Source organism: Python bivittatus, unplaced genomic scaffold (assembly GCF_059951505.1).
Source record: "Python bivittatus isolate LINGU-HERP-01145 unplaced genomic scaffold, Pbiv_v1 ctg000980_np1212, whole genome shotgun sequence".
In the NCBI taxonomy this organism is placed as follows: domain Eukaryota; kingdom Metazoa; phylum Chordata; class Lepidosauria; order Squamata; family Pythonidae; genus Python; species Python bivittatus.
In genome coordinates, this window is record NW_028277125.1 from 24,141,199 (window position 1) to 24,169,112 (window position 27,914).

Genomic DNA, 27,914 nt, shown 5'->3' on the forward strand with positions numbered 1-27,914 from the left:
CCAATGGTGAGCGACATCCCAGCCTTTCCCTGAAAGGCATTTCTATCCTTTTTCAACAACCTGGAGAAATGGCCAAGAGTTAGTTCGCTTGGCCTCTGCGGGATGAGTAAAACAAGAGGGGGTTATTGGGAAAGTCGGGGTGCTAGGAAAGCAGTGAGTTAAACACCCAGCAGATGGCGGTCAGGGAATCTCATTCCGGCTTTGCTATGCCTTAAACAATAGAGAAATCAGCTCGCCTGTGCGCGCGTGCCCATCGATTCCTTCCTCACTGTCCTCTGCCCCCTCTTCCTCTTTCTTCCACGGCCGTCGTTTGAGTCCCCGGGAAAACCGCGGGAGGAAAGGGGGCGAGAAGGGCAGCAATTGCAGTCTCCGCCTGCCATTAGCAGAGGCTAGGGCATGCTCAGTAGGAGCCAACATCGGCTTGGGAGCAGCCTGTGACTACACCACCCCCTGCCTCTCTTTCTTGCGTCAGATTAATGTTCCGGGGAGGGGTGGGTGGGGGGAGCGGAGAAGGAACCACGCTCGGTTTGTCCGGGGGAGGAGCGGAAGGGCTGCTGGGGGCGAAGGACTTGGCTCGGAGCGCTGAGCTGGCCCGCGGAACGTTGAGGCTTCTCTTTTGGAACGTTGATACACTTTGGAACGTTCGCGGTTTCCTGCGGCGCCAAGGCGAGGCCCGCGCCGGTTCTCTAAGGAGCAGCGGCTCCAGGAAGACGGGTTGTTGTTTTGAGTCCCACTGGCGGGGCCCTGCGGGGTTTCGGTGAGCGATCTGCTCGGTGTCCGCAGTTCGATGGTTTGTTCCGACCGAAATGAGCCGCCCGTCCTCCGCCGGACCCAGTGCTAACAAACCTTGCGGCAAGCAGCAGCAGCAGCACGCGCCATCCCCGGCTGCTGCCCCCGCCGCCAGCACCACCGCCGCGGCCGCCACCATCTCTGCTGCCGGAGCCGGCTCTTCCGCGGTCCCTGCCGCGGCCGCTGTGATCTCGAGCCCTGGAGGAGGGGAAAGCAGCGGGGGGCCGGTCTCGCCTCAGCACCACGAGCTGACCTCGCTGTTCGAGTGCCCGGTGTGCTTCGACTATGTGCTGCCCCCGATCCTGCAGTGCCAGGCCGGGCACTTGGTGTGCAACCAATGCCGGCAGAAGCTGAGCTGCTGCCCCACATGCAGGGGATCCTTGACCCCCAGCATCAGGAACTTAGCGATGGAGAAAGTGGCCTCGGCAGTCCTTTTCCCTTGCAAGGTAAGGCTGGTGGGAGCAGCCGATGGGCACTGCCACCGGGAAGGAAGGTGGGCGGGGAGAGGGACGGGATGGAGCGACGGAGACCGGCGCTGCTGGTCTGAGCACCTGCCCTTGAGGTTGCGGCAGGGAGTCGCAACTGTTTTTCCAATAGTGGCTTTATAAAATTCCCCTTTCCCCTTGGGAAGACTTCAGGTGATCGCCTTGAAATTGTACTTCGTACTAGAAAAGTCTTGGGTTTTCCTTTCTCCGGGAACCTCTCTCTCTAAAACACTCGCGAAAGTGAGGCGTAGCGACATCTTTACGTATTTATTCTTTCCCGGGCATTCTTAAGTTCATTCAGACGACCGCTCCAGTCGCTCTTTCCCTTAAGCATTACACTCTCTTTACTCTTCATATTGGACTCAGCATCAGCATTTCATGAAATGAAAGCATCTGCTCAAGATTTCTGCTTGCAAGCCATCTCTCTGGTGAAAAATGAACTTGAACAGAATGCTTGCTACTGCATTTTCTTGGGAAGAGACTGAAATTGAGCCAGGAAGGCAACCCATATAAATCTCAGGTGGACCATGGTTGTAACCAAGTCAGTATTCTTGTCTCAGCTCACGATACCTGTTCTGTGGGCTATATAAAGTAGTATCCTAGGGCAGCCTTCCTCAGGCAGCTCCTTTTCAGTTGTGCTGGTGCTGCCTATGGCTCTGGTAGCTAAGACTTCCTGGAGTTGCAAACCAATTACATTTGCAGGATGTCAAGTTACAGAATGCTGCCCTGAAGGATTCTCGTAACAAATATTGAATTAAATGTACATGAATAGTCTTGAGGACTTACAAAAAGTATGCTATATAATGTTGTTTATCACTAACCTTGCTTCATAGATCTGGATAGCAAACTTGCCTCCTTAGTTAGGCTATATTGGGGGGGGAAAAATCAGGAACTTACAGGTTTAGAATCATAGTCTTCTCTCAGTGTTTGGCTCCTGAAGGTGGTATTGGTTGCATTTCTCATCCGCCCCCCATAACTGTTCCCCTGTGTTCTTCCAGATCCATAGTAAATCACTCTGAAATATAAATTGGAAGTTTGAGCTTTCTTACCAAAATGCAGGTACTACTCCTCAGCCTAAATGAGAGACCTGGTGGATCAGTACTCAGAAGGAAGATGGAGAAAGATATGAAAATTGTTAATCCAAGAAAGAGGAGGTTCTATGGACTGGAAATCCGGCCGATTCGGATAGGAGTATGAAATCAGTCTTGGATGAAGTTGCATTGCCATGGAAAGATCAGGCTGAATGCTTGTAGGCTCACTGCCTGGTGAGTCGCAAAAAAACTGCTGTGGCCAGAAGATATTTTTACAAGCTTCGGCTTGAACAGTAGTTGCAGCTCTGTGTGAAACAATTGAGCACGGCTTGGATAATCTCTTCATTAATTGCAAACTAGACAATAGCAAAGTATTTTAATAGGCGGTGCCTTTGTAACTTCAGAGTGCAACTTTTCTGATGTTGGCAAGTTGCAGAAAGTTGGGAAACAATTCAGATTGTGCACCAACTGTACTGGCTTCTAGTAAGCTGATTCTAATTCAGAAGTGCTAATGTTAATAAAGAAGTCCCAAATGACTTGAGATAGGACTATTTGAAGGGTATAATATTTTCTTATATAATCTTGCCTATACATTCAGAATTATGTAGAGGATACTTTATGAATGCCTATCACTAAGATTTGTTAGATTGACATGTACAAGAAACAGTGTTGGAGCCATCACTGAAAAAGTCCTGCGGTCTATCCCTTTCAGTTCAGAAGTTTAGGTGAGCCGCAGAAATATATTTATTTCTGTTTAAAACTTCCTCCAGTCAAATTGATGGTTGGCCTGCAAATTTAAAATTGTTTTTCAAAACTTTCTTTGTGCTAATGACTGTCATCTGTTGTCCAACAGTACTCTCTTTTGTGCATTGCTTGGTGAAGTTGTAGCACTGAAAAGCCACTAAAAGCATTTTAAATAATAACATGAAATAAATGCCCCAGTTAGTGGAGGGTGGGGAGGAAAGATTCCTAAATATCTGGGAAGCATCACTGTTTAACAGCTACAAAGTAATATGACTGGTAAAACAGGAATTATAAATGGAGCTACTCTAGAGCACAGGTTCTCACTACTTTGTATTAGAAGCCTCCATAACAACAGTTCAGTGAAATGCATCACAGTTAATGGATATCCTGCAATAATCCTGCCAGATACTTTAGCAGACCCTCTTGGGGTGATGCTAATCTCTGTGTTGTAGTTATTAATAGCATAATGTAATACATCATTCCAGGATACATCTTTTAAGCCATTATTATCCACAGGGTGGCCTACATACTGGTGGGCATATTCATTGGGTATATTAGCTAGAGGAAATGGGCACAGTGGTCTAATATCTGAAGACTTCTTGGTTGAGGAAGGTTGCTTTAAGCTGTTTGTGGCCTGAAGGGGCCCTCTCTGGATCTCTCTTTGTCTCCTCCTTTTAGTTGACTATTTAACATTCCCTACATCCTTGGATCCTACTTCCAGATCCTTATCAGATATTGTCTTTTTATGTTTTTAAAAATATGTGCCTTTTCATTTATGGAGTGCTATATGTCTGCATGCAGATATGTAGGAACTGCTCCCTGTATTATTTGGGGGGGGGGGGAGAACCCATTTTACTTCTCAAATGATAGACATCTAACCATCAGAGTTCATTATTAAAGAAAAGGATTACAGCTAGTCAACAGGGTGAGCATGTATGGCACAGTATAGCACTAGCCCCATAGGACCTCTTCTCCTGTGCTGTTTATTGCTTCTTCTTTAAAATGTCCCCACTCCTCTTTCTGTTTCCATGATACTTTTACTGGGGGAAGCAATTACTGTATTGCATCTAAGTGATCTAATATTTAAAAAGAAAAAGATGTATCAGCTGGCAGGGGGGAGACCTGTTTTCTACCCTGACTTTTTATCATTACAATCTCAAGAACCCAATCTCTAAACTTGATATACTGGTATCAATTTCAAGTGTCTTTTGCTCCCAAGAGTTAGGTTTAAGCTGATCAATATGCACTCTAAACCTTCTAAAGTGTCATTGAGACAGATCGTAAGGTCAGCTGATAAAAAGCAAGGCTGGAAATGCTACTCAAGTTATTCAGGGGAAAGGTACCTGGGAAAAAAAGAAAGCTGAGGTTGGAAAAGTAGTGTTGTCCCATTGATCCCCAGGTATGAATTAAAGGAAGAGAAGGGACATTAGATACAATAGTTTTTCTTTCATTTAGGGGGAGTACAAGGAAAACATGCCTAGGGACCTCTAGTTCAGGGGTGAAACATATTGCTTCCAGAAGCTGTTAGGCAACAATACTGAGTTAGAACTTAAGCTGGAGGCTTTCTGCCAACCATACCTGATGGTATTGGATTAGATGAACCTGTGGTGTGATTTAGTATAACACAGTGTCATATGCCTAGATCTGTTCAGCATAGGAAGCTGTTTTATTTTGAGTCAAATCACTGTCCAACTAAGTGACTGTTGTCTTTGATACTGAGGGGTACAATTTCCATCACACTACAATAGCATGGACTGTGGTTAGGAAGGATGGCAGCTGTGGTCCAAACCAACTGGAGAACGCAGATAGAGGAAAGTTGCCTTACGTTGACTAGAGGTACTCTCCAGGGTTTCAGATACAATTTTTTTCCAGATCTACCTAAAGATACTAAGAATTTAACTGGGGATATTTTTCAGATAAAATATGCTCTACTGCTGAACTACTGAACTTTTTCCCATTAGGCCTCTCAGCTCATCAAGGATGTAGTAGGACCTGTCAGGTATCAGTCAGCTCCTCTGTTTTGTCACCAGGAGGCAAATACTTCAGCAAGACATTTGACAAGGTATCCCATGTCATTCTGATCAGCAGATTAGCTGTATGAAGCCTGAATGGCATGAGAGTTTATATAGCTAGCTTGAAAATTGTACTGAAAGAGCGGTCATCAATCAGATTAGAGAGAGAGAGATCAAGTGGGCCATCCCAAAATTCAGTCCTGGGTTCTCTGCTTTTCAGTACTTTTATCAGTGATGAATGAAGAGGTAGAGGGAATGCTTACCAAATTAACAGATTATACAAAATTGAGTGGACTAGCTAATACCTTAGAAGACAGAAATGAAATGTGTAGAAAATAACAGAGCAACATTTAACAGTGAAAGGTTCTTCAGTTAGGAAACAAACATCAAAAGCACAACTATGGGATGGGGAATACTAGCTTAGTAATAGTACTTGTGAAAAATATCTTAGATTAGTAATTGATTTCAAGTTTAATACGAGACAGGTGTGTCATTTGGCTGTAAAAAAAGACAAATACAATGTTGGGGTGTATTAACAAAGTTATTTTCCAAATCACAGGAAGTGATCATTCCATTGCATTCTGTTTTGGTCAGACCTACTTCAAGTACGTCTGAGCACCAAACTTTTGAAATGGATTCAGAGAAAAGTGATGTGGATGATTAGGGGAGTACAAACTAAGTTCTATGAAGAAAAGAATTAAGGAACTGGTATGTTTAGCCTTGAGCAAAGACAACTGAGAAATGTTAGCTGTCTTCAAATGCCTGAAATGGTCACATAGAAGATCAAGATCTGTTCTCTAACATTGCAGAGTTCAGGACATGGAATAAGTGATCTAAGTTACAAGAAGCCAGATTCTGATTGAATTTGAACAAAAATTTCTCTAACAGTAAGAGCAGTGAGATGGAGCAAGAGCAGTGAGACCAGAAAAGTGGCGTAATTGGTACCAATGTTGCATTGCTCTTACTGCTTGATTGGATGTGTTTAAGTGAAGGCTAGACAGCCATTGGTCTGAGATGCTTTACTTTGGATTCCTGCTTTGACCAGGGGTTGGACTTGATGGTGTGAAGTCTTCTTCCCACTTTATGATTCTAGGAAATGGCAAATGAACTTGGTAGAGCTTATGTGGGCCACCATGCATTTCTTATGGACATTGTTTGGATTGGCATATTACAAATTAAACATGCTGAAGATAACTGTATGTGGAAAGTGAACATAATTTATTTTACCTTCAGACAAAATGATAATGATTTAAAATCTTCATAGAAAAGTCTTCTTCACCCTGGATTCCTTCAGATATAGTGGGACTAAAAATCCCAGATTCCTCCACTTTTGTCTGTGCTAACAAGGAATTCTTGGAATTGGTTTTAACACATCTGGAGAACAAGCATTTTGAGGCCCTGAAATGTAATGTGAAATATTATAATGTATTTTAAAAGAGCCACTCTTTTCAGTAGACTCAGCTGAAAGCGATACCGTGTCATGCTGCCCTTTATAGAGGCTTCTGTGTTTGTAATTTCTTTTCTATAGTAATCACATACACCTTTAAAAATCAAGCACACATTCAAAATGTGTTTAATACATGCTGGTTTCAGGCTCAATATATGCTAAAAACTGTTGATCAAATAAACTGTTGCTCAATTAGGAATCCTGAGAAGCACAAGAAGCAAATTGTACACCGTGACCTGGGAATAAGTCTTTCTGAACACTAAATAAATATGGATATAAGCAAGATTGAAAGTTCAGTATTACAGGGAATTGGCAGAATCAGTTCACTTCATACACAGTATTTTTAGCCTGCTCATATTAAAAATACTAAGATCAAGACAGGCATACACATTAGTATCCACATAAATTTATTTTACAATATTTACTTAAAATATTTCCAAAACTCCTTTTATCACAAGCCGGTTTACAGAAATGAAATAAAGTAAAGCAAACTACACAAAATACATGCACAGTAATCAGCAAGTGAAAGTCCAATTACAATAGGAAAGTTTGGAATATTTAATAAAATATATTTTTTTAGATATTTGGGTGAATATTTGTCACCTAAAAGACAGCAAAACTGCCAGCCATACTTTCTTGGAATGAGAGTATTTCACATCTGAAGTTCCAAAAAAGCTTTTGTAGCAAGCTTCTTCTGTGATAAAGATGGCATTTTGAGTAAGTGTATTATTATTATTATTATTATTATTATTATTATTATTATTATTATTATTATTATTATTTCCATATTGTGTACAGGTGTGTGCATGTGGTCTGATTGGCTGGTGCTTCAAGAGATCTTTTAGAATGCACGTTCTTCTCAATGAATATGATCCAACTCCTACCGTTTGCAGAAACAGAATCTGTGTGAATGTCTCTATGTGCTTATAAGTGCGTATTCATTTGGTTTTACATTTATATCTCTCCTTTCCTCTGGATCCTGGGAGGTACATGGGGAAGAGCGTCCCCTTATTTTATGCTCTCCAAACTTCTATAGGTTTGAGTGGCCTGAGAAAGAATCAGCTAGTGAGCTCCGAGGTTGAGAAAGGGTTTGAAGCTGGGTTTCTCTAGTCATTGTCCTCAAGTAGCACATCACACTGCTTCTACCTCATTGAGTGGGGTAGGTCAGTCTTCGGCAGCCTAGTGCCTTAGAACTTAACTCATCCAGCATGGTCAGTATCGGCATTGGTTGGAAATTGGATGAATTGTAGTCCAGTGCACCTGGAAGACCTCAGGTTGGGAAAAGTGAATATAAAGGAAACAGCCATGTAATATGCATAATTACAGTTGCTTTAATATCAGTGTCTTAGAAAAGTGGTTTCCCAAGTTGGTGGGGAACAAATACATCCTCTTTCATTGTTTCTCACACACATAGGTTTTTTCCCCTCTATTTGCATTTCCCAGTCTTACATCTCTGCTTAAAATCTATATTACTTGTGGTCTATTATTTTTAAAACTCCTGCCTTGCTTCTTGAGTCATCTCTCTTCTTGACTATATTTGCCTCAGAATTTGACTGGTATAAGCCAGTGAGCTACAGCACTTCCCTCTGACCAGCTTGCATGTGTGAAAATGAAAAGTTTTTTCTTCTTCACATCTGCCTCAATTAAGGGCAGCACTATCAAGCTTCTCCAGTGAAGTCAGGAACAAAATCTTAACTTTTCTTCCTTTTTCCTGCAAGTTTGGACATTCCATATGGGTAGGAACCGCATGGACACAAGATCATTAGAACTGAATCTCCAAAATAAGCATGCATCAGAAGCAAGTGTCCCTTTAGCATTATTTCCTTGAGCCATTTCCTTTTATTAATAACGTAGGTAAGAAATCCCTCATGGAAGGCAGGAATCTGTTGTGAGAAAGTTTCTATAAACTGATCTCATGGGATCTAAAGGCAAATGAAGAATACACACTACTTATTTTACCTCTTAATGTAAACAACTTGCTCAGGCAGGTTACACCAGAAGGTTCAGATAAGGTTCCCAAGCTAGCGCAGTCCACTTATTTTGAACTTCAGCTCCTCTCAGCTCCAAGCACTGTACCCGCTCATTGCATTCACATTTGGTGTTTTCAGGTGTACAGTTAAAACTTCTGAGGGGTATATCTCAAAACCATTTCTGAAGTAGGCAGCATCAGTTGCAGTGGAGTTGGTGCAGGGAAGGCAGATCTTTTCCTGATCTGACCTACTAAGGAAACCAACCCCTTGTGGATGTACAGCTAATAAAGATTTTCTATTTGTATCTTTTGGAGAGATTTATGGGCATTAAAGAAGGGATGATATAGTGTGATTGCTCTCCCTTGGCCAAGAAAAATCAGTATTATTTATTAGCCTTTCTCGGTTGCCCATTTAAGCCCCCCTGTTTGGAAGAATGAGAGTTGTTCTTCCAGTTTAATATAGGTGTGTTGCCAAAAATAAAATCAAAGCAATAGGCTCATGTTACTATTGCCTAGTTTTATGTCACTGCTGCACAGTCAACCAGAGAGTCAACAGCCTCCAAGGAGAACGGGGAGATCATAGCATATTACTAGAAGTACTAGTTTTTCTTGCTTGAGAAGAATAACCATGGGAAAAAAATGCAGTTGAGTATATAATATAATTAGAGCAGCCAACTGATCTCAAAATTGTGTTGGTCAATCCATCTAGCCTTTAAACTGATTTACAGTAATCATGATACACTAAATTAAAATTTTATATTATCAGCCAACTAAGGAAGCCATCGTGAGAGTTGTCCCAGCTAGATGCCAAGACCTAGTTGACTTTGGCTGATCTCAAAAAGCTAAATAGAGTTGGACTTGCTTAGTACTTGGATGGGAGACTACTAGGAACTCCTAGGCTAGAAGTTGAAAAAACATTCCAAATGTGGAAATAGCATACCACTTATTTATTGCGTCTAAGAAAGCTGCATTAACATTTCCCTGAGGTCAACAACTGACAAGCTTGTCTTGAAAGAGCTTTTGCCTTTTTATTCACGCTGGATGAGGGTTCTAGGAGGACACCAGATCAGGAAAAGCTGGTATGGGAGAAGGTGAAATTAATCCAGAGCATCCAAACGCAATCATCTCCTAAATCTTGCCTTCAGATAGGTCTGTAAAAGTGCCATCTTTATAATAAATCACCATTTACCTGGGGGTGAAAGTTTATAATTTTAACTAATTAAGTTAATTTAATGTACAAATGAATTAATTTGAAGGGGACCGTTTTACCTGTATATTTGAAATAGAAGGGTTGCCTTTGCAACTAAATTGTCATGACTAACTTGATTTGGAAATGTCATCATCTGTAATTATGGGACCACTTTAGTGACCCAAAACAAGCAACATGGGGTTTTTGGCAATTAGGAGGAAAAATTGCTGTGCTGATCCTTCACCCCCTTTCAAACATAAACAAATGAACCAGATCCATCTCCCTGAGAATGATGGCAAAGCTGCTTTTGGTTTATTGATTTGTGGTAGTATCCAACAGTAGTGACACATTTTTTGTGCCAAGATCAGAAGATATAATTGGTGGCCAACAGAGAGGTAGGATTAGGACATCAAAAACAAGCACAGAAGCATTTTGTCCTCCTTGTTACCTGTTTTTAGTAGCTCTGGAGGCGCTTCTCTTATTCATAAAAAGCTGACGTGACCACCAATCTGTTTGCTTAAAGTGGGCAATCCTTAGAACAGTCCTTCAGGAACAAGTGTCATATAGTACCTCAGGTGTTTGGCTAGCATTGAGAAAACCTAACTTCAAACCTACCTTCTGCTATAGAAACTTGCTGCGTGACTTTGGACCAGCTATTGTCTCTCAATCACATCACAGATTTATTGTTGGAACTCCAGAAGAAAAGGTGAGATATCAATCCAATATTTTTTTTAAGGAAAACTCCTAATTTCTGGGTTAGCACTTAGAACTGCCAACATGGTTGTCTGCTTAAACGTGTGATTTTAACATCAGGCATAGCTGTGTTTGATTAAGGTTCACCCACCTTTTTAATTTCTGAATGCCAGGCAGTATTGTTACCTTAATTCATGCTTCATTCCATTCCACCTTACACCACCCCACTCCTCTTTTGTTTTTTATTTCTTTCTGTTACTGGTAAATTCAACACTGGAATATTTCTATGGTTTTCTTGTTAGCTGGAAAGCCTTAACCTAGACTATAGAAACACTAGATAGGTGAGAACTAATATGATGTTCTGGCTGAATGATGGCCTGTGACTAAGAAACATTGTACATGTCAAAGGAAACCCCCACAAAGTTCCATGACACTCCATTTTAATGAGATGGGGAAGTTGCCTAAATCAGCATATTAATTGTGGCAACCATGAAGGTCTAGTTAGGTGATAACTGCAGAACTAGAGTTTCAGGTTTTATTGATAGGTTGCACTTTGTTACTGCCCAGGAATAAGAGTTCCACTTCTGGCTATATTAGGAATTAAAGGTAAAAGCAGTATGTGCTCAAAGCATGTGTTTCTTTTCCAATCAACTCCTCCCACAATATGTGTGAAGTTAGCACATGTAATCTAGTCCAGAAGCCTGGGACTAGAGGCACTTCCCAAGGGGAGCCGGGGCATCTGCAGAGGGAATCATAAAATCACAATGTTGGCCATGGCTATGTGATCAAATGCTTCCTCTTTTTTACAATGGGAATAAAAACGGGCAGGGCTTCAGTCATGTGGCTGTGGCCCTCATCTTGACTTTTCCTTTGACACACACCACTGCAGACATCCTGGGAGGGCAGGTTATCAGTTTTTCATACCCGAGTCAAATTTCTCCCATGCCTCTCTCCTTGCTTAGCCCTATTCTGCTGATGCAGATCAAAATTGTATTTGCTTTTTTCTTTTTTTTGCAGCCACACCAGTCTGCTGGTTCATATTTTGTTTCTGATCAACTACTATTTCAAGCTGTTTTTCAATACTATTAAGCTATGTATCTTCCATACTATACCTGCTTACTTGATTCCTCTATCCAAAGTGAAAAATGTTGCATTTACCTTTGTTAAATTTCCTTTGGTCTCATCGTCAGGAGTACCTTATCTGTGCCTTACCATTCTATACTGTGGAATGAATATATCATTGTACACCAGCATATGGTCTCTGTCAGTGAAAGTCTGCTCTAATATATTGTTTTGCCATTTCCAAGTTCCTTTAAAATATATCTCTGAAAATCTCTTGAATGTTGATTTAAGAAGAAAGGGGAGGGGGAGGCAATCAATAATAGATACTTGGTGTATTTAGAGAAGAAATCCTAATGGTTTATAGTGGGCAGGAATTGATAGTGGTGTTGATTTTTTCTAGACTGGGGCTATCAGATTTAGGCTGGTATGAGAATGTTCTGTTTCTCTTCACTGATATGTAGTGGTTATCTAGATTTTTGCAGCTCACATCTGCTAGTCCTTGTCAAGTCCTAATGTAATCAGAAGTTTAGGCAATGGAGTATTTGTCAATAACAGAAATATAGATCTTAATTTCATTGAATGTTTATTCAACCTACTAATCTCCCTTTATTTTTGGATTTATTAGAGCATCTTCTGCTAATCAGATTCGGCAGTTCTCCTTTCTGGTCTTAATGAAATCAGTGCATCTATCCAGACTAGCTCATCTTTGTTCTTCATCTTAAAATAATGTTCATTAAAATGGGCCAATAGATTCTTTCTGCTGTTTTCCTGCCCCTGATTAGCCTTTGTCTGACTGAATCAAAAGCTGTTTTGCAATGATCAAATATGACAAAGAGCAGGATAAAAGAGACAGGAAAAAGCTTTATTTTCTACAAATGTTGATAAATCAGATGGGACAGAGCAGCTATTGATCCTATTTATAGTTGTTGATGCATTTAATAGATGATTTATGAATAGTCTTGAGTCTCTTATTCACAGGGACAGGATTTTGGCTCCTCTAGGATGGTTCCTTGCAAGGTTTTGGACTGAAATTAGATTGTAGCAGATAGTGTAGTAATGGCAGGAGCCTGCCACTTTTTTTGGCTAATTTTATATTTTGAGAATATGTTCATAGTACTTTTGCAAAACAGTTGCTGGGGGGCTTGTACAGCTATAAAATACCCACGATAGTGGGTATAACCAGTTACAAAACATTAATTTACCAGAAGACTGCTTAAGCAGTTTGTTTGCCCCATCCTATAGGATATTATGTATTATTGCTATGTTCTAGGGCCAGAGATTCAGAGAAACACATTTATTCAGGTCAGATAAACAACTAGAGGTGTAGTTGTATAACATGCTACGTTTGGCCAGCATGTTAGCCTTGGATAAGTTTTTTTATGGCTTAGCACTTGTTGCACAGATTTAGCCTATTTGGTTAGCTTAAGGGTTAATTCAGTAGCCTGGTTAAACAGGTGGTATAACCTAGTCATGCAGCTGATCTGCTGAGCGCAAACAAGTCTTAAGGAGTCACTAGGTAAAAGAGGGATCTAGATGAAGAGGCCCGAGAAATCTAAGAAAGGGAATCAAGAATGAAGATCCTGGGCATGGAACAATAAGACAGACTGTGACATTATCTCCAACAACCCCATAAATTCTGGTGCAGCTCTTTAAAGTTCAAAGTGGTTGACCCCCTACCAGATCAGCTGTTGCTTCTTATTGGGGCTGCATGACTCTGGTTCCCAAAGAAGTTATTTCTCCAAGAGATCTTGACCCTGCACCCATTCAACCCTTTGTTCTTGGACACAACAACAACATTGTTTTAAGCTCAGAAGAAGTGAGGCCAAAGCCAAGGATTGGACTTGAACAATGCTGGAAATGGCTGCTTTGTGCAGCTTTCCACTGTTTTTAATTTTTAAAAATGTAAAAGATCAGGTCCAACATGAGGTTTTATAGACACTAAGAGGTCTTTATAGGCACACTGGTATCCTGGGTACCATGTTGGAGTCCCCAGAGATATTGTATCATACTACAGTTTTATCAGTTTGGTATCACTGTTTGAAAAGCAGTAGAGAAAGCAGATAAAAGCACCATGTGGCCCTTGCTTGTGTTTACTGAAATCCCTTGTGAAGCTCTAGGGAGCTGCTGTCTACTACTTGGTGCTGCAGAAGGGTTATCTTTGAAGTAATTAAAAATGTCAGACTAGGTGTTGGAAAGTCCTGTTTCAAACTACTTATTGAGTCGCAAAGCTCGTTAGGTGCCCTTGGCTCAGTTGCCATTTCTTAAGAGAGTGTTATAAAATAAAGGGGAAGGAAGAAAAGAGATAAGATAATCTTTGGGATAGAATATGCTCTTTGGGATAGAAATGCAATATAGTAAGACACTAAAGCTTTAATTTTACAGAGTCCCATTCAATAGACTTTGGCTGCAGTGGATGAAATCTGTATTTGTATTTTCACATGATTTTTCTGTATTTAACATACATTACATAAATTACACCAATTTGGGGTAACATATATAAAAATTACAAAAGTTCAGATTCATCTTTAAGTGATACCTCTTCCCCCCCCATTTGTTTCATAGAGGTTTTACTATATTAAATATGTTTTTCTGATTCTATTCCCAGTGTTTCCACATACTGTAAGTCAGGGCCATCCATTTGCTTGATCTGGAGCAGAAGAGAAACTCTGCCCACTGTTTTGCAATCTTGCTTGCTTCTTCCATCATTTTCTGGTTCATTTTTGGTGCTTGCTACTTCACCTATTTTAACATCTTTCCTTTCCATTCCTGTTACACCTCTTTCCTCTTCAAGAAGCAGTATGGAGGGGTTCACACATCACACAAAGCCTAATGGGGCTTCTTTGCTTTTGGCTTAGTACAGTGATACCTCGGGATACGAACGCCTCTGCTTGCGAATTTTTCGGGTTACGACCAGCTCTGGCCCCAAAATTTTACCTCGGTTTGCGAACTCCGCCTCGGGGTACGAGCCATTTTCCGCCCGTGCCACGTGGTCCGCGGCCATTTTCTGCCCGTGCCACGTGGTCCGCGGCCATTTTTCCGCCCGTGCCACGTGGTCCGCGGCTGTTTTTCCGGCCCTGCCGCGTGGTCCGCGGCCGTTTTCGCGCCGCGCCGGGCTGTTTTCGCGCCACGCCGGGCCGTTTTCGCGCCGCGCCGGGCCGTTTTCGCGCCGCGCCGGGCCATTTTCACGCCTCGCCGCGCTGCACCCGGCCGCTTTCCGTGTGGTCCGTGGACACCAGAACGGATTAACGGTAATTACATTGAACCTTATGGGAAATTGCCTCGGGTTGCGACCAAATTCGGGCGGAGGGCGGAACGGATTAACCGGATTTACATTGAACCCTATGGGGAAATTTGCCTCGGGGTGCGACCAAATTCAGAGGGCGGAACGGATTAACCGGATTTACATTGAACCCTATGGGGAAATTTCCTTCGGGTTACGACCAACTCGGGATACGCCCAGAGTCACGGAACGGATTAAGTTCGCATCCCAAGGTACCACTGTATAGTGTGGAAAATCAGCCACTGTGATCTGGAAACCATATTTTATATGTACACTAGACAACTCGAGCTATGGTTAATTTGATGAGTGAACCCAATACTTATATAGGGATTTCAGCTTTGGTACAGGAGTAATTTAATGCTCTTGGATTATTATTTTCATTTTTCATTGGCAAAGATCTTTATAAATCTGGATGTACATCCCACCTCAGCTTGCTGGGTACCCATAACAAGCCATTACCTGTCTCAGGAAATGGTTGCCTCTCTGACATTTTAAAGAGAAGACAGGAAAAAATGTAGCAAATGATACAAATAATACATTTGTCACCAAACTGTTGATTTTACAAAAACCTGGAATTCATCTCTGGAATCCTCCCCCTTTCAGGAATTAGAAGCCTTGCCCTAGAGATCTACAATTCAGCAAGCTGGCACAGGTATTATTGACCTTTGCTCCTCACCCAGCTATGATTTATGAACACTCACTCTTCAGGTGAGAGTATTATGTAAACTGCTTGGTTGTGCAAACACCTGCATCATGCAGATGGCAGAGGGGGAAGCAGTGCTGCATCACCAGGCAAGCTGCGCATCTTTATCTTTCCCCGCCTCTCTAAGATGTCTGGTTCGTGATTTACTCCGCTTCAGAATAACAGCTTGTATAGATCTGCTGATCACCAGTACTGTTTTCCAGGTGCAGATTGTTCTCATCTGTCATGGGTTAGCAGCAGTTTCACCTGCCTGCCTGTGGCTTTGCTCTCACTACCAGCAGAAACTTTTGTAGCACTTGAGGTCAAGACAGCCCCACTTCCCTGGACATCCTTACAAACTGGCATGGAGGCTTCTGAAAGGATGTGCGGGAAATTTAGCCACAGAGTGGAACAGGCACTAAAGGGAGTTGCCTTTCTGGATTGTTCATTCTGGGAGCAACAGACATCCGTCTTTTGTCCAGATCTGAAAAGGAAGGATAGTCAACCTGTCCCAAAGTGAGAATCTGGGATGTATAATATTTTATATTTTTTAATTATATAGTTATTTCATACTACTTACAATCTGTTCCAATCCTGATGGACTCTGGATAAGGTACAACAAAGTCAAAACAAAAATAAAAACCAAATGTATATGATTAAATTAATAATATCAAAAGTCATCATAAACATAGGGACCCATAAACCCAGCCTAATCTAATCTAAGGGACAAAAACATACTGGAATACAACTGTTTTGGATTAGTTAAGAAATGTCAGTAGGACGTAGGTCATCCCGGTCGTGGTGGGGGGAGGTAAGGAAGGAGGTAAGGGTGTTCCATAGTATGGGGACCACCACTAAAAAGGAGGTGGGCATGCAACAGGCCCTTTTTTGATGATCAAAGCAAATAAGCAGATTCTATTCTCAACACCAGAAAAAGGAAAAGAACAGAAAAGGAAAGAAGGAAAAGAATAGAAAAATGAAAAGAAACAGGAGGAGGAAAAGAACACCAGAAAAAGGAAAAAGACCACCTATACAGCATCTTTCAACAAAATGGATACCCATGCAACTTTATCAAAAAGTGCCTGACCACTTAACCCACTAAAGCACAACCAAGACAAGCTATGAAAAGGATAACACTACCATACATCAAAAACAACTCAGAAAACAACCAACAGACTATTACAACCATATGGCATCTCTGTAGCACACAAACCAACTAAAGCCCTCCAAAACATCTTAAGTAAACCAAAAGACCCAGTAGCCCAGGAGTCATCTATAAGATACAGTGTAAGGACTGTAACAGCCACTATGTAGGACAAACGGGCAGAAGACTAGCACAGCACATCCGTGAACACCAACTAGCAGTCAGAAGACACAATGAAAACTCTTTAATCTCACAACACATGGACAGACTCAACCACAGTTTCAACTGAGAAACTGTGAGCATCCTAAACCAAGCTAAATCCAAAAGCTAGGGTATTCCTGGAAGCTTGGCATTTAGACAAATCAGCCATCATTAGACACATAGAGATAAACCATTTTTACGCACCATTCAAAAGAGACTAAGCCAAGAAGGAAACCCAGTAACAGAAGTGGGTGATTTAGTTAATCAGTGAGATTTTACTGTATTCTTCAATTGTATTTGGTTGTTTTAAGTTTCATGATCATCTCCTGTAGGGTAATAAAAATATGTTCATTCATTCTGGCAAGGCTTAGTACAGTACTATCAAAAAGTACCATATGAACAAGGTCTCTATATTTAAACTATTGTGACTTACTCTCTTGAAATTTTCTTTTTTTCCTATTTGATATACAGAGAACGGTTAAGATCAAGGTAGAACTCTAAATGGTCTACATTTCCCTGACCATTGGCTTGTGTTTATGGAGTCATAATCTTAGAGAACTAGATTGCCTACTCAAGTTTAGATGGAAACCGGGAAGGCTATTTGCATACTTAAAACTAAAACCTTGCCCAAGGATAGAGTGGAAGATGGGTTGGTAACATGGCACTCATGGATTCCCAAAATTAAATGAAAATTAAGTTTAAAACATTAAAATGCTGGACATTTGGTGAAATAGCTATATTCTCACATGAGATTACATGAAAGAATGATGAAATCCTATGAGATTTCAGTGTTCTTTTGTAATACTGGAAGATTAGATTGATGATGAGATTCTATGTGATTGCTGTAACTTCGGTTCCTGGCATCTGGAAAGGTTACTGACCCTGCTGTAAACCAAATACATGTCACATTTGTTCAGTTGCACAATTTTTCCACTACTCAAAGAGAGCAAATGATACTCCTGGTTTCTTTTTCCTCAAATGCTGAAAATCTGCATCGAAATCCAAATTCTCTACTTGCCTGGACCAAGCCTAATATACTCTTAGTCTTAATGATAAGTTAATTGCAGAATACAATTGCTGCATTTCAAAAGTTCTATTTCTGAGTGTGCAGCTAATCTGCAGTGTAAGGGAACAATATTTCACTAATTCAGAAATAATAATATAGGCAAACAATTAACTGTGTGCCCAGCACAGCATGTGCCAACCTGTTCAGCTGCTGAGATTGCAGTTAACCATGTTTGTGGGAGGAGAGGTAGGAGTAACAGTGCTTCTCAAATAAAATGTGGAATAATTGGAAATGGCCAGTGGCTGAATAGATAAAAAACATTATTAGGAGTTTCAGCTTTTTGAATTCAAATTTCAAGGATTTAGGTATAACTTACCTAACAGAGCCATAAACCCTTATGATCCATTGATTTCTGGGTGGTACAGGACTTTACGTTTCTTTGTCTGTTTAAACAGGTTTTCTCACACATTGCATTTACATTTGTGTGTGGACAACAGAGCATAGCTGTAATCTGAGTGGTGCACTTCAGGAGAGTTTAAAACAGTGTATTGTCGAAGGCTTTCACGGCCGGCATACGATGGCTGGTGTGGGTCTTCCGGGCTGTGTGGCCGTGTTCTGGAAGTTTTGTTTCCTAACGTTTCCCCCCCCTTCCCCCCACTCAGATCGCTATAAATACCCACAAAAGGGTCACATCACCCTGGGCACAGAGAGAACTGCTCCTGTCTGTGCTCCTGCACTCTGAAGATGCCGGTCACAGGTGCTGGCGAAATGTTAGGAAACAAAACTTCCAGAACACGGCCACACAGCCCAGAAGACCCACACCAGCCACAGTTTAAAACAGTGTTTCTCAATCTCAGCAACTTTAAGAAGTGTGGGCTTCAACTCCAGAATTCAGCTGAGGTTGACTTGCTGAGGTTGAGAAACACTGGTTTACAGCATCTTAGAGGACGCTCAAGAGTTGTCATATTGAGGATGCATGTCCCAGCATTCTCAGTAAAATTGCCTGGATGCTGGGTTACACCATTTTGCTATTTGCAAAATTTAATAGTACTGCACTGTAGAATTGTAAGGAACTGGAGGGGGAGGGGGTCACTTCATCCAACTCTATTTAAGGCAGGAATTTCACATCTCAAGCACTTTTAAGTTGTCTTTTCAACTTCTGCTTAAATACCTCTCTTAGAGGAGAACCAACCACCTTCCATCTGTTGGTACTAATACAGTATTTGATTTGCTTGTATGTATGCAAATAGTCCTCTCCCTTTTGCTAATGCTGAAATGATACATTTTAAGTAGCTTATCCCATACCCATAACATTTCTTTCTTTTTTTCTTTTCTTTTCCTTTTCTTTTCTCTTCTTTCTATTTTTTGTGTGGTCAAATGTAGACAATTTGTTATTAACTTAGGAAAGAGTTGTCTTCCACATCTGATGCCCTCCACATGTTGGAGTCAGGAATTCCCACCCTACCCGGCATCTGGAATGCTGGGAAGAAGTTGTCACTCGAAGCATCAAGACTTTTTCGAGTGAGGCTGTTCTGGAATTTCATAGGCCTCCCTTATGATTTGTTGTGGCTCTCTTTCATTTGTAATCCTCCTGATTTCCCAGCACCATTTTTTTCCTCCTCTAGAGAAAAACCTTTAAGGAGGAACAGATGGAATAGAAGCCCTCAGTTGGGGAAGGGGGGCACCAGATTGAGGAAGGTTGCAAAACATCACATGATACATGCTTCTCTAAGAATATGCAACTGTTAGAGGATCAAATACATACAAGCCCTTATTCCTGAGTATCACAGAATTGAAATAGATAAAGAAGCTTATGTCCTAAAATGGTCATTCCTAGCTTAGATTTGGCTTGTGATTAGATCTGTGCATTAATGAGCCAACCAATAGGACAGGGCCAGGCAACTTTTTACTGACCAAGGATTTTACATGATTGGGGGGGGGGGCAGTAAGGCAAGTATGGCTAATCTTTCAGAGAGAATTTTGAACATTTTATTTGGGTTTTTTTTTTAATGCGTGTCTTATAGCTATCTCAAAATGGGTGGTAAAGTCGCTGTCAGTTTTCACTCGCCTGGTCCAAAGTACGTGAGGGCTGCAGATGGGTCTCAGGTCTTGATGGCCATCACTGCCCACCTCTCCCCTAGGATACATATAGCTGCTCTAAGTCTTTTGCTACCATGCTTACTTCCTGCCCCCATCATTCAAAAGAGTACTGACCCAAGCTTTCAAATTTATCCTTGGGATAAATATGACCTAAAATGTCCCCTTTTCAAGGGGGAGAGGTGTCTAGACATTTCCCTCTGGAACTTCTTTCTTGTCAGATGAGTCATGTAATAATCATCACCCTGGTTTGTAGCTGTTGGAAAGAACCAATAAGAGATAAATCAAACAGGTGAGTCAGGCACATGTTATTAAAAACAATGAATATAAAAGATTCTGTCAATAATAACCATCAGGAGGACTGGACAGCTGCAGCTTTCTGCCTTCGTCTATGCCCGTATATATTCCATATTACTCAGTTTTGTCTCTTCTTGGGATTTCAGAGACACATACACAGACTTCATAGCTTGAGCTATAAAGCCTAAATATTCTTCCTGGAATGTAAGAAAAAGTCTTTATATACTGTATAAATGTATGGGATAAGATTTATAATCCAGGTTATGTACACCTTATGCTAAAAATATTGCATCCCAAGGAAACTGAAGTATTCTGGCCATACAATATGCATGGATTTATTTCTATCTATCTATCTATCTATCTATCTATCTATCTATCTATCTATCTATCTATCTATCTATCTATCTCAATCTGCATAGTTTGGATCATCCCCTTTCAGTTCAAGCAGCTGCAGAGGTGCTGAAGGAGAAGCCAAAATGAATGGATGGGCAAAGAAATGTGTACTAGGAGCAATTTTCAGCATCTTTCACATCTGTAATAGAAATGCTAAGTATTTTATTTCATTGTAACCATGAGCCCTAGAAATTTAATAATTTAAGTGGATGATTCACTTAAAGAATGGAATGGAATGGAAGTTCAGAATGATTCCCTGTAAGAATTCCTCAAGTACCAGTTTATAGAAGTGTTTTTTCTCTCTCTCCTATTTTCCTTTGATCAATCTTTGTTTTACATAAAATATTTTTGGATATTTTCTGCAACACTGGTATGGTAGATCAAAGAGCTGCTAGCCAAGAGTTGTTCAGGGGTTACAGGATCACCCCAGTAAAAGTCTCATCTGTTTACCTTGTTCCCAGCTGAAAAAGTGCTGTAAACAGCCGGAGTATAAAAAAGCACCAGCCTTCCCTCTTGCAGAGAACTTATTATTAGCACAGCACTAGGCAGCTCCCAAAACTTCAGGAAACAAAAATGCTTCATACCTTTTTGTTGACTTAGCTGTAGCTTTTCTGTTGGACTTGGTAATATCACGCTTAGCAACCTCAGTAAATCTGATCAGGCTTTATAGGTTGCCCAATTATGAATGCAGCTTTTAAACAGCAAAATGCCAAGGGAAATGCTTCAATGCAATTATACAATGTAAGGTGTTAATGCAAGATGGAATGATAGCTGCTGGGTAAAAATAAGTTCTGCCTGAAGGCCCTTGATGGCAAATGGATAAAATGTAATACATATAAAATGGAAGCAGTGCCAGTCAAAAGGCGTGATAGCACGGAGAACTTTTGTTTGAAATTCTAGCCACTCCACTCCATCCTTTCGTGGTTTCCCATTGTCCCCATAAATCATTCGGTATTCAATGGCCACTGGTCTCTCTTATCTTGCATTGGGTTGCCTTGAGTCCCCCTCCACAAGTTTGCTTCTAAAGGCTTTCTGTACTTCTACAAACATTGTGGTTGCCCCGCGCCTGCTGATAGCCCTTCCTTGGGCATAAGCTGTTCCATTTTGATATGCAGGTGATGGGACTTGCAGCCAGTGCACTGTCAACAGAGGCATGATGATCTACTAGAAACAGCCTAAACTGAGTTCTCAGGTAGATGCAGTATTCCAGGCCAATATTTAAACCTATACTGTATGTCTGATTCACAAACTTAAAACCTCCCTTAAACATGCTTAGAAAATGATTCAACACTTTCTTTATTGTAAGCAATGGATATACAATCCCTTTCTGTTCTTCAAATATTTCAATTTAGGTAGATGTTATTTTAAGTGACTTTTGGATGCCACACTCTGATCTTTGTGAACTGAATTACTTGGAGAGCTATCTCATGGTAGTTACCTTTGCTGAAGAACTAGAATAAAAGCTTCTTGTCATATAGCAAATTTAAGACTTAATCTGCTCTGAATAGAAAATAATGAAGGATTTGTGTGATGCTTATCAATCAATGTTGCTCCTGTAATTCATTGTTTAGATGTATACCCCACCTTTCCTCAAGGAGCTCAAGAGACATACATAACCTCACTTTTCCAATCTTTCCTTGCGTACCAACTGTGCTTGAGGGAGGCTGGGCTGAAAGTCAGCAAATACCCAAACATCTTTGAGAGTGAAGTTCAACCTAGGTTTTCACAGATCTACCTTCACCACATGGCCTCTGCTTTTATTAATAGAGGCTGAGAACTGCATTCTGAAGTTAGACTGGATGCATATCAAGCATATGAAAGAATGTCCAAAGCAGCATACTTGCATTGCTTTTCTCATCTCCACGCACAAAGTAGGCCTTACTGGCCTAAATGAACCCATGATCTGATTTGGTAAAAAGCAGATTCTTACACTTCTTTATGTCATGCTGTTCAGCCATCCCCTATATTCCACTCTCACTGTTCTATGCCGTTAGGTGATACATGGATGTGGAAACCTCGCATCAAACAACAAAAATCTAAGCAGAGGGGGAGCCCTGCTTCATTCTGCAAGTATTCTAAAAGTCAAAGATAATGCTAAATTATTTGATGCTGGAGACAACTGGGGAGACAAGGGTTGAAATTTGTATTGTCTCCTCTTTAATTTCTCAACCAAAAAATACCAACAACAAAGAGTACAATTCTCTGGTTAATAAAAAGGCTCTTATGCGTAATCAAGATGCTCTAAAAGGTGAGGAAACTGGATTGGATTTGGGTATGCCTTGTTTTCTGTGTTTTATTCTGACTGCAAAGATTTATATCTTTGCTGCAATCATCAAAATTTACCCAGAATTACTGCAGGATAAATACATCTGCACTTCTCAGTAAAGTATCTTGTGTCAAGAACTGAATGCTTTGAAAGTGAAGTATAGATAAATAGAAAAAAGGAGAAAGAAAGGGAGAAGTGGAATGTTGTGACATCATGATTTAGGTAAATTCTTCTGGACAGAATGGAGTGGGATGAAAGTGAGACCTCTTGTTGAAATCTGAACAGCCAGAGAAAATTTATATTATGCCTATTTTGACTCTGAGGCTTCTTATTTTGCTTAATGGATTGGGGGTAGGGGACAAAAATAGATTGTTTTTTTTTTTTCAAATAAAAAAATAAAGCAGCCTTGTAAAAAGTCAGGTTTTGAAATACAGTAGAAGTTACATCCAAGAGCCCATATGTAACCAATACTGGCAGAGCAGGAACTACATTTCTGTAGAATAGCATTTAAAGATGAAGGATACTTGCCATGCAGTTGTTGAACCCTGTCTCAAATAATAAATCATGGTAAAACTCATGTAATTGACCTTCCTATGAATACTCAGAGATATAGTAATATCTGAAGGGCTTCACAATGCAGCTTTCAAAAACCAAGATGGCCTTGATTTTTTTCTTCTGAAAAGGATTAATAACTCCATTAAGATAAAACTCTTAACAGCAGAGCATTCTAGATGTATATATATGGCATCTTAGAGATGTGATTAAACAGTGTCCTTCCCATGCAGAAAGTCCCAGGTTTTATCCCTAGCATCTCATGACATAGAGTTGGGAAAATCTACTTTCCAAAATTCTAGAGGAACCAATGGTATGTCCTCCTATAATCCAAGTTTCTATGTTACTAATCAAAATAATTTGTTTCCTTTATCCAGTGTCCACCAAAATTAAGACATGGGTCATTGTTATATATCAGAGGGCATAAGCTTTGCATGCAGAAAACAAGTCTTGTTTCAGTCCTGGGTAAACATTTCCGCACCAAATGATGAGAAAGATCTTTGTCTATGGCTCTGGAGAGCTCTTACTAATCAAATTAGATGATGCTAGGCTGTACAGTAGAAAAAAGGTGGTATAATTTTGCAGAACAGGTGGAGGTTTAAATCAAGTAGCAAACAGACAACTGTATTTTAGGACCTTTCCTTTTGTTTTTTCAGTATGCTACCACAGGCTGTTCCCTGACACTCCATCATACAGAAAAGCCAGATCATGAAGACATTTGTGAATATCGTCCTTACTCCTGCCCATGTCCAGGGGCATCATGCAAATGGCAAGGCTCCTTGGAAGCTGTTATGTCTCATCTAATGCACGCTCACAAGAGTATCACAACCCTTCAAGGAGAAGACATTGTCTTTCTCGCCACAGACATTAACTTGCCGGGAGCTGTTGACTGGGTGATGATGCAGTCATGCTTCGGCCATCACTTTATGCTGGTTTTGGAGAAACAGGAGAAGTATGAAGGCCATCAACAGTTCTTTGCCATAGTTTTGCTCATTGGCACTCGCAAACAAGCAGAGAACTTTGCATACAGGCTCGAACTGAATGGCAACAGACGGAGGCTGACATGGGAAGCAACACCACGCTCCATCCATGACGGTGTGGCAGCAGCTATCATGAACAGTGACTGCCTTGTGTTTGACACTGCCATAGCACATCTATTTGCAGATAACGGGAACCTTGGAATCAACGTGACTATTTCTACATGTTGTCCCTGATATTTTTGTGTAACTAGTGAAACCACATGGTTTCTCTGGGCATAGTGCTTTCATGTTTTGCTGAGTTATTTTTTTAAAAATGGTATTCAACTGTTGCCCTGTCTTTTCCTTCTCATGCAGTTAACAAGCACATGAGGAAGAGCAGGATTTTGCCACTAGTGCCATCACAAACCTGCCATCCACTTTGGAGTGATGTATCTGTAGTGTAATCTATATATGTACACTCCCTCCATTGTATGAAATCCTGCACAACTGTTAATCACTGGGTGGAAGTACACCCACATAGGGAGTGTGTCTTCATATGTAATACAATTCTTACTCATCCTGCCATTTTATATTCACTGGGAGTTTTAAAATCATAGTTATCAGGATAGTTACTAAAGCAAAATCAGTCTGTCCTTTTAAACCAAAAGGGAAGAGATATATTTTTAAGAGTTTCACTGGAGTTTTTTTAGAGGGAGAAACAATTTCATCATCTTGAAAAACAAAGCTTTTTTTAAACATAGGGAATAAAAATGGTGGGGCATCCATCAGAGATGCATCTCCTATGCCTAAAGAGCCCATCTAACATGCATGGAAAAATGAGGTGCTTAAATTGATTACACCACTTCTGGTTACAAGCAGGGAACACCATATTTAAACAATTCCATAGAATAGAAACAGAGCACAGCAGAAATAATTAAAACTTCCCTGCTATAAAACTCTGCTACTTAAGGGATTTTTTTTTACTGTGAGGGAATTTTTGAAAATGTGATCTTTTGCCCGCAACATGAAGTCCATTTCTACAACCTCAGAACTTCACTGGTTCGCTGTGCTTCATCTGTAGGAAGGGGAAGCACACATTGCTTTAAGCAAATGATAAGGCTCTTAACCATCTTTGTAACAAAATATTAAAAAGAAAGAGAAAATAAAGAGAATGTGACTGTGTTGGAATTGCTTTTTTTTTTTTTAGCTTTAACACACAGGATTTTTAGATTTCACATTTTACACAGTAATGTGTACAGGAGAAGAAGCTACTTTGTCTACTGAGTTTTCTTGCTTTTTTCTGGCTGGTGAATTGGTAGAGTTTTTATTTAAAAAAAATAAGTGTTTTCTATTAGGAATGAAGACTTTTTGAATATCTGCAAAATAGGCCCACTTCATCCACTCATCCTTCTATTCCTACAAGAGTTGAGGAGACTCTTTGTCAGAGCTGCTTAGTTAAGGGGTTGCAATACACACACACACACACAAAAATATATGTATGTATGTATGTATATGTATTTACACATGGCATACTTCACATACATGACATTAATATTGTAAAAACTGATCTAGAATAACAAGGAAAAGTGATATGAGGGTTGTCTTGTTTTCTGCTATTTAAATTTTTTCTGTTGGCGTAGCCATATTTACTCTAGTTTTCTAAATAAATATTTTGCCAAATATAGCTTGTGTGGGCTCTTTTACTGACTAGAAGAAGAACACCTGAACATCAGCTCTGCATACCCTAGCTGTCACAGACAAATATAGTTCAGTGGAAGAGCACATCTTTTCAGTAGTCTAGTAAGTTCTAATACAGTGAAGGTCAGTGAACAGAAGTGGAGTATATTCGTATTCCCATGATGTCACATGTGTCATGACATTAGTGAACAAAGTATGTCATTTGTGTGGTGACCTGACATACATGAAGTCATTCTCCACCAGTACTGCTATCATTACAGACCCCCATGCTTCCCATCTAACTTTCAGGCTGAGAACATAGGTGATCATAATCCAACATACTAGGATGACTAGGATTGGGGAAGGTTGAAGTTAACTCTTAGGATACAGGAAGCCAAACAAAGAATAACTGTTTTCGTTTCAGACATTTGCTTGGCTTTTTCCTCTAGCAATATACATTGAGCTTTATCAAACATTCATAACAGAATGCAGAAATAGAGTAGCTAAGAAAATTGAGTGTTATAAAACATGAAAGGATCTAGTTTAATGTTTACCAGTGCTATTAACTTTTTCTGCATTTAGTAACCCATTTGCTGCTAGCCAAAAATATGCAAAATAATTATTTGGCATTTTATTTGTTTACTTATTGTTCTTCTTATACAGCCTTTTGCTATGAAGAAAGACTTTACTTTCTGGAATTGAAGTACCTCACTCTTGGCCTGTTGAAGATCAAGTGAAAAATGGCTGTAAATGTGTTTTGATTAGTATTGACTACATATAGATATGCATTTTTTTTACTGCCACTATGAAGAAAAATTTGTTTGGCTTAAATATTGCCAAAGCTCATCAATTAAAGGTTTGAATAGGTTTTTTTTTTTTACACTGCCATATTTTATCCATTTCTAACATGTTTTAAAAAATCTTTTTGAAAGACTTTTGCTTACAACCTTGCCATCAAAGAAAGTGTGAATGTTTAAAAGCACCTTCCTGTTGTCATTAACCTATTTCCAATGGTTCTCCAGTGGCCTGCTTTTCCTTTCATCTTTGCACTTGCTATGCCTGACTTACTATTCCATAGTTTTACTCCTTGCTAGATTCTCACCAGCACCTATTATAAGACTCTTAGAGTCAAAGCCAACAGCTTTCTTCTGAAATGCCTTTATTCCAACAGCTTCTGCTGAAGCCCAATAATCCATTTTGTCCTTATTGTTAAAATAGATTCAACAAGTTAATTATCCCTTACTCATTTTTAAAAATCATCTTATTGAATGCATATGCTGCTATTATAAGGGTTACCTAATATCCCATCCAGGTTACAGATCAAACGTATGACTTATTCACCTTTGCTACTGCTGCATCAAAACAGTTCCGTGCTGTTTGCTGGACCAACCAATAAATCACATTCAATATGTCTCTGTGCTATGACTTACCAAATAATAAAAATTATGGCCTATTTTGTACTATTTGCTTTCTCTATTCCTACTTCAGAGAAACATACTCAAAAGAATACCAAACATCAATAATCCATTAAGAAAATATAATCAGTTACTGATACTTGATACAAGATTTAGACTAAAGGAAAAAATTATCTTGAGATGGTACCTAAAATATCCTTTTTCATTTGTATAACAATAATAATACACATTTTCTGTAATATTTTGTAGGGGTAAATGTGTACACTTTCTAAACATGTAGAGTTGTGTGAAAAATAAAGTACACCCTCTGAGTTCTATGGTTTTACGTATCAGAACATAATAAAAATCATATGATCCTTAGCAGTTCTCAAAAGTACGTAAATACTTTTTAGGTAAATCAGTAGAAAGTCACCAGAATTTTAAAATGCCCATAAAGAGGTAGATGTGTTTGCATAAAAACATAACCCAATTTAAGGCTCATTCACTAAGACACACAACCTGTTCCTCTCCTCACAACTCCAAAT

The 27,914-nt window shown here is 40.0% G+C and overlaps 1 protein-coding gene across 1 annotated transcript; it reads left to right on the plus strand.

Annotated features, from left to right (window-relative positions):
• The first annotated feature begins 526 nt into the window (after positions 1 to 526).
• On the plus strand, positions 527 to 27,497 carry SIAH2 (siah E3 ubiquitin protein ligase 2). The gene is made up of 2 exons (XM_088131973.1): positions 527 to 1,235; positions 23,996 to 27,497. The coding sequence occupies exons 1-2, from the start codon at positions 807 to 809 to the stop codon at positions 24,551 to 24,553; spliced, it is 987 nt and encodes a 328-aa protein (XP_087988099.1). The 5' UTR covers positions 527 to 806; the 3' UTR covers positions 24,554 to 27,497.
• The last annotated feature ends 417 nt before the right edge of the window (positions 27,498 to 27,914 follow it).